This window comes from Penaeus chinensis, chromosome 43, assembly GCF_019202785.1.
Source record: "Penaeus chinensis breed Huanghai No. 1 chromosome 43, ASM1920278v2, whole genome shotgun sequence".
In the NCBI taxonomy this organism is placed as follows: Eukaryota; Metazoa; Arthropoda; class Malacostraca; order Decapoda; family Penaeidae; genus Penaeus; species Penaeus chinensis.
In genome coordinates this window covers 14,999,185-15,006,684 of record NC_061861.1, presented here as the reverse complement: position 1 = coordinate 15,006,684, position 7,500 = coordinate 14,999,185, and the positions used below count along the sequence as shown (strand labels likewise).

Here is a 7,500-nt window from a genome sequence, read left to right as displayed (position 1 = left end):
TTTTGCCGATTTCTTCTTCACAGCCTGTAGCACAGAGAGCAATAGCGAAAATATTAGCATTGTTAGCAGTGGTCATAGTTACTTGGTTAATGGCATCATCCATATCATTCTCATAACTGACGGTGATTGCAATTAGGATAAGCACTAGCACAGGCAGTAGAAATAACACTGGATGGAAAGTATTACCCGTGTTAAGGGGCAGATGTTGTGATTATAACTATCATCACTCATCATTCCTGCCCTCATTATCATCCTCATTATCATCATCATTATTCCTATCCTTATCATCATCATCACTATGTCCTCGCTATCAAAACGGACGCCTTCCCACCTTCCATTGTACAACAAAGCATCGAATAGATTCCCTTCCTATTTTACTACAGGCCCTCCATCAAACACCTCCTCTGGTTCGCTGCAATATGGCTGCTGACTTTCGCCGTTCTAAAAACCGCCCACGACTCCGCCCTCATGCTCGCGCCATGGCCAGAACCCGCCAACACGACCTCGAACTGGCTCAAAACCTCCGTGGACCCCGATTACCCATTCAAGAACGAAGAGAAAAACGGTCGCGAAGGAAAAAAACGTCACGAAGGGAAAAACAGTCACGAAGAGAAAAAAAGTCACGAAGAGGAAAACAGTCATGAAGGGAAAAACAGTCACGAAGGAAAAAACAGTTACGAAGGGAAAAACAGTCACGAAGGGAAAAACAGTCACGAAGGGAAAAACAGTCACGAAGAGAAAAACAGTCACGAAGAGAAAAAAAGTCACGAAGAGAAAAAAAGTCACGAAGAGAAAAACAGTCACGAAGCCGCTCACGACGGCACGTGCTCCTGCGCCTTCGAGCGGACTGAGAGGGATTTCTTCCTTGCGAAGGAGTACGAGAAGAAGATCCCCAGGCTCAATACAACGGCGCTGGAGCTTCTGGAGTCTTCTCACCCCAACCTCCCGGCGACTTTCCTGCACCAACGAGGCCTCGCGGGCGGCTGCGACCTCCTGCCCTCTCAGTTCGGGTGAGTCTTCTGCGTCCTGCTTACTGCGGGCTCTCTTCCTCCTCCTCCTCCTCCTCCTCCTCCTCCTCCTCCTCCTCCTCCTCCTCCTCCTCCTCTTCCTCCTCCTCCTTCTCCTCTTCCTCCTCCTCCTCCTCCTCCTCCTCCTCCTTCTCCTCCTCTTCCTCCTCCTCCTTCTCCTCTTCCTCCTCCTCCTCCTCCTCCTCCTCCTCCTCCTCCTCCTCCTCCTCCTCCTCCTCCTCCTTCTCCTCCTCTTCCTCTTCCTCCTCCTCCTTCTCCTCTTCCTCCTCCTCCTCCTCTTCCTCCTCCCCCTCCTCCTCCTCCTCCTCCTCCTCCTTCTCCTCCTCTTCCTCCTCCTCCTTCTCCTCTTCCTCCTCCTCCTCCTCCTCCTCCTCCTCCTCCTCCTCCTCCTCCTCCTCCTCCTCTTCCTCCCCCTCCTTCTCCTCTTCCTCCCCCTCCTCCTCCTCTTCCTCCTCCCCCCCCCCCTCCTCCTCCTCCTCCTCTTCTTCTTCTTCTCCTTTTTGTTTTTCCTTTTCCTTTTTTGTTTCTTTTCTTTTTTTCTTCTTCTTCTCCTTTGGATTCTTCTTCTACTTCTTCCTCTTCCTCTTCTTCTCTTTTTTTTCTTCTTTTCTTTTCTTCATCATCATCATCATATTCTTCTTCTTCTACAGCTTCCTCTTCTACTTCTTCTTCTTCTTCTTTTTCTTTTCTTCTTCTTTTTTCTTTCCTTCTTCTTCTACATATCCTCTTTCTTTTCTTCTTCTTTTTTTCTTCTTTTTCTTCTACTTCGTCTTCTTCTTCATCATCTTCTTTATCTTCTTCATGATTATCTTTTTCTCTTCTTCTTCGTTTTCTTCTTTTTCATCTTCATGATCATCTTTTTTCTATTTTTCTTCTTTTTATTTTTGTCAACTTTTTTTCTCCTCCTTTTCTTCTTCTGTTTCTTCCTGTTTCCTTTCTTTCTTTTCTTCTTATGTTTCTTCTCTTTAATTTATTCTACTACATCTTCCTCATTCTCATGCATATGTGTCTTCTTCTTCTTCTTCTCCTCCTTCTCTACCTTCTTCTTCTTCTTCTTCTTCTTCTTTTTCTTTTTCTTTTTCTTCTTCTTCTTCTTCTCCTTATCCTTATCCTTCTCCTTCTCCTTCTCCTTCTTCTCCTCCTCCTCCTCCTCCTCCTCCTCCTCTTCCTCCTCCTCCTCCTCCTCCCCCCCCTCCTCCTCCTCCTCCTCCTTTTCCTCCTCATCTTCTTCCTCCTCCTCTTCTTCTTCCTCCTCCTCCTCTTCTTCCTCTTCTTCTTCGTCCTCCTCCTCCTCTTCTTCTTCATCATCTTCTTCTTCTTCTTCTCTATCTTCCTCCTCTTCTTCCTCTTCTATCTCCCCCCTCTCCCTCTTCTTTCCCTTCTCTATCTTCCTCCTCTTCTTCCTCTTCTTCCTCTTCTATCTCCCCCCTCTCCCTCTTCTTGCCCTTCTCTATTTTCCTCTTCTTCCTCTTCTATCTCCTCCTCTCCCTCTTCTTTCCCTTCTCTATCTTCCTCCTCTTCTTCCTCCTCTTCCTCTTCTATCTCCCCTTTCCCTTCGCCTCCTTAGGCTAACATTTGCTCCATGCGTCGTGTTCACGGAGGGCGTCGGAACACGCGCCGGGCGACGCAAGGGAGTGGCAATGAAACAGCTTTTATCCATTTGATCTACTTCCCGTTATTGTCAGTTATTTCATCTCGGTTGTTGTGTTTTCATGTTCAGTTATTCCATGTGGTTATTTTCAATCACTTATTCTCGAGTTTTAAGTTTCTGTTATTTGGTTAATCAAACTTGCTATCATAAGGTTTCTTATGATTCTTATTTCTTATGATTATCTATATACATATGTGTGTGTGTGTCTGTGCACGCACACACGTACACACACACTCGCGCCTCTAACCGGCCCGACCGACGCAGCGTCGCGTGGCACAACGAGGTGTGGCAGGAGGCGGCCGGAGGCGCCGAGGCGGGCGAGAGCATCTTCCTGTACTCGGCTTTCTACGACCCGAGGACGGGCACCGGTGAGGGCGGGTTGGCGTCTCTTTTGGGTCTGGAATTCGTGTGTGTACTCATTTTTGTCAGTTTATATATGTGTGTGTGTATATATATATGTAAACTCTGCGTGTGGCCAGATCTGCCCCCGTGCGTGAGGATCCTGGGGATGAGCCAGCGAGAGAACCCGGACTCGATGTGGTGCCAGCTGTGGTTCGACGCCCGCGCCGCGCCCGTGGCCGCCAGGGTGGTCGACGTCGGTGAGGCGATGGGGGAGATGGGGAGGGGGGGAGGGAGAGAGAAGGGGAGGAGGAGGAGGATGTCGACGATGAAGAAGAAGAAGGAGGAGGAGGAGGAGGAGGAAGACTAATAATCAGGATAAGCTCTCCCCTTCCCCCTTTCGCAATGGGTTCTAAAACACTTGGAAATCATCGTTGGTTTATAAATAAAAAAAAGGAAAGAAATAAAAGCATAAATATTTTTTTTTCAAAATAACAATGATTATAATTACAAAGAGGTCTGTACTGTTACTTTTTGTTCTCATTTACTTTATACTTGATTTCCGATTCCTTTTAATTTATTCTTATCTTGTCTTATTCATTAATTTATTTAAATTTTATTTCATCGCATTTATCCGTATATTTATTTGCAATAATTATATACTCATTCATTTCCCAATTTATCTTATCAATTCATGTATCTATTTGTTTTACATGAAACAAGGGAAGGAGAAAGAAAGAGAGAGAGAGAGAGAGTAAAAGACAGAGAGAGAGAGAAAATAAAAAACAGAGAGAGAGAGAGAGAGAAAGCCAGAGAGAAAGAGCATTTATCATTGATCTTAAACGTGCATTTATCAAATCCATCCCTTTTGCACATTGATCATTTACCTTATTTGTGCATTTATCGCCTTTTTTTTTATCCTATTCGTGCATTTCCAGTAAACTAATTAACTAATCACTTCTCTCTCTCTCTCTCTTTCTAAAAAAAAAAAAAAAAAAAAAAAAAAAAAACCAGATCATATCGATTACCAAGGAAAGGACCCCGGACGCCAGATGCCCTTCCTGTTCACGTGCCCCCTCCCTGCCCCCGTGGCCGACCTGGTGCCCTCCGCCGTGTCACTGGCCCCCCTCCCCTGCAGCCCCGCCAGGAACGTCCTCAAGGTAAGCGCTTATCCTATATCACCGTGCCCTGTGACCATCTATGTATCTAAAAAAGGGACCATTGTAACTAATGGAATAAAGTGTTTTGACTTTGACTTTGATCTCTCTCCTCTTCGGCCAGGTCGTGGGAGGTCGAGAGCGAGCGTCGTCTGCCTTCGTCGGCGAGCAGGACGGGTGAGAGGCAAAGGGAGGCAGATGTGGTGGTGGTATTGATAATGATAATGATAATAGGGATTCTGATAATAGTGATAATGACAATAATAGTGATAATAACAATAATGCTAACTGCAATGCTACTCCTAATAATGATGATAATAAAAATTAAAAGTTATAATGAAAATAATGACAATAGTGATAACGATAATGATAAGACGGAGAAAGGGCGCAGGGACAAAAGGGGACCAAAGACAATCCGGCCACAGACAAGACCGTCTTACGAACTCCGAAGAACCGACTTAGGAATGGCGTTGACTGATTTCAAAAAGGCGGATGATATAGATAGAGAAACATTAAAGCCGTTTAAAGTCGGTGAGGATATTAGCCACCTGATGAGGAAGGCATGGCGAGTGAAAGATATCTTTGTCTTGAAGAAGTAAAGGATATCTTTGTCTTGGAGAAGGGAGAGATATCTTTATTTTGGAGAAAGGAGAGATATCTTTGTCTTGAAGAAGTGAAGGATATCTTTATCTTGGAGAAGTGAAAGATATCTTTATCTTGGAGAAGTGAAAGATATCTTTATCTTGGAGAAGTGAAAGATATTTTTATCTTGGAGAAGTGAAAGATATCTTTATCTTCGAGATAGAGAAAGTGTGACATGAAGCGGGACATCTTTTAGGGCGTCTCGCTTTCTCCCTTATTTCTTGCGGTCGTTCTGAAACCTCTGATTATGGTGCTTAATAGTGCGGGGATGGAAGACTCTTTGGAGAAAAGGTGAATCTTTTATTCATATATAATTTACAACGATTTGCTAGAATGGAGGATGAGATCGACACCTTCTGTCAACATTTAGTGAGCACAGCCATTAGGACGGAGACGGGGTTCACAAAATGTGCTACAGTCACAAAGCAGAAATAGAAATGAAAGCATGAGAGCAGCAAGGGAATAGAGTTACCCGGCGGAGAACGAATGACAGACCTGGATGAACCTAGACATGAGTTCCTGGGGACACTTGAACCATATGGCATTTTGTCAGGGGAGGTGAAGGAACGGGTCCTTAAGACATCTGGATTCGACGGGGAAAGTTTTGGAATGGAAGCTCCAGAAACCGTGTATGTGCTATCATCGTTGCTGTCGACAGATACAGCGCAGCTATTATTGCCTGGAATCAGGAGGAGATGGATGACTTAGAACGACACTAAGGCGAATGTTGCGAGCCTGAAAGATAGTCTAAGGCGAATGTTGCAAGCCTGAAAGATAGTGAGAAGGGTCTTATTGGTATAGCCGAGAGCGTTGCTGCAGAGCAGAGGACGCTACATTTCTACTTAGTGAATAGCAGAGATCTTGCTTGGCTTCAAGATGCTACTAAGTAAGTGTGACAAGAAAGAGGAGACTAAGGGAAAGGAATCATACAGGAAACAAGTAGAGAGAGCAGAAAACTGGTGATGCCAGGAATTAAAGAATAATATGGAAAGTCTAATGGCAGCTCTGGATGAAACCCTCGCATCTAATACTGTAAAGAAGTCCATCTGTCATACGTCTGACAGTTGTAAGGGCAGTTTGCATGGACCACTGACGTAGCCATGCCAACAGACCACAACGCAGCAGCAAAGTTGAGAAAATTTAAATTATGCTGACCTGAAAGTTAAACTGGAATGAGAACGGGATACACCGACGAAGATTATATCTTCCATCACTAGTAAGGGATATGTATGTGTCTGAGGAAGAAGAACAGGTTTTTGAAGCATAAAGTATGGGATTCCGTAAATATGTCTAATAGGTTGGGAGGTCAGTAAAGGGAAGAAAAGTGGGGAAAATCAGAGATACAGGCTGTAGCAGAGTTTGGACAGGACAATAGATTGTGTAGAACTGAAAGAGGGACATTACATAGGGAACATAGGGGCAGATCAGAACGTGACATCAGATAGGAATGTGTTAGGTGTGGCCAATATGTAGGTGGGCGAAAGCCGTCTCCCAACGTCTGAAATGGAGCTGGCCAAGAAAAGATTGATAGTTTTACAGTATGTAATTTATTAGTACGAAGACCTGACCAGAAATATTGCCACCTGGTATAAAGGGAGGTCTTAAAGTGGGGGTAATAATTCGTAGTTGGAATACGTGAGAGCAGCGGAGTGTTAGGGTATCTGCTTGTTCATTGCCAGGGATTCCAACATGTCTGGGCACCCGGCAAAATCTGATAGATTTATGGCATATAGACAGGTAGAACAACCAGTTCTGAATCTTACAGACAAGGAGTTGGTCGAGTGCATAGACTTCATGAGAGATAATGAGTTACAGGAGTCGGTAAAAATAGTGAAAGAGGAAGAAGGGAGCGAGTATATATGTTTTAAGACATGAAAGAGTGTGTACAGTTCTGTAATAAGGACACTGGATTCAGAAGGGAGGGGGTATTTAAAAGTGCGAGTTGGGAAGGTTACTGCAAAACCAGCACCAGAGGTGGTTTGGAGCCATTAGTGTAAACATGGGTACTAGAGGAATAAATGGAAACATAGTCAAGGAAATGGGTGAGAAGGACTGAATGGGGGATATCTGATTTCGGTGAGTCTGGAAAAACAGAGGAGCAAATGCGCCTTGGAACTCAGGAAAAAATGATGTGCAAGAGGTAATTTTGACCTGGAAAGTGCGTTTGGAGAGGAAAGACTTTATAAAAACACCCATGTTTCCGCCTAGGGAGGATAATTGCTGGAGAATATGGTACCGCCATGTGGTAAAATATGCTTTTTCTAGGTCAAAGAATATGGCTAATATGGATGCATGGTGTACAAATGCAGATCTAATATATGTTTTGGAATGAGGAAGGGGGTCAGCTGTACTTTGGGCACAGCGGAGAGAGAAGATTGTGAGATTTAAGATATCACATCAAGTGGAAGTTCGCCATTCGCTCTAGTAGTTTGCATAAGCAGCTAGTTAGAGCGATGGGGCGGTAATCTTGAGAGAGGGGACCCGATGTATTGGGTTTCAAGAATATGTCATCCATATGTGGTTGAAAATGGTTAATAAGAAAGATAGAGAGGAAGATGGTAGGTGACGGAGCATACGGTAGGGAATACCACCAGTGCCTCCATGGGTGTTGACTTCAGAGGCAGAAAAAGGACTCAGCTAGTTGTTTTACTGTTCCGGATTGTACGACGAAGACAGGCGGCTG

The 7,500-nt window shown here is 44.5% G+C and overlaps 1 protein-coding gene across 1 annotated transcript in view; it reads left to right on the top strand.

The window, feature by feature from the left end:
- The window catches only part of LOC125024554, a 25,993-nt gene that overhangs the window by 6,300 nt on the left and 12,193 nt on the right, over window positions 1-7,500 (top strand). Inside the window, exons 3-7 of the mRNA XM_047612357.1 lie at window positions 384-1,010; window positions 2,944-3,047; window positions 3,159-3,278; window positions 4,033-4,178; window positions 4,300-4,352. Of these exons, the coding sequence (XP_047468313.1) occupies window positions 384-1,010; window positions 2,944-3,047; window positions 3,159-3,278; window positions 4,033-4,178; window positions 4,300-4,352 (1,050 nt within the window). The remainder of the gene's footprint in view (window positions 1-383; window positions 1,011-2,943; window positions 3,048-3,158; window positions 3,279-4,032; window positions 4,179-4,299; window positions 4,353-7,500) is intronic.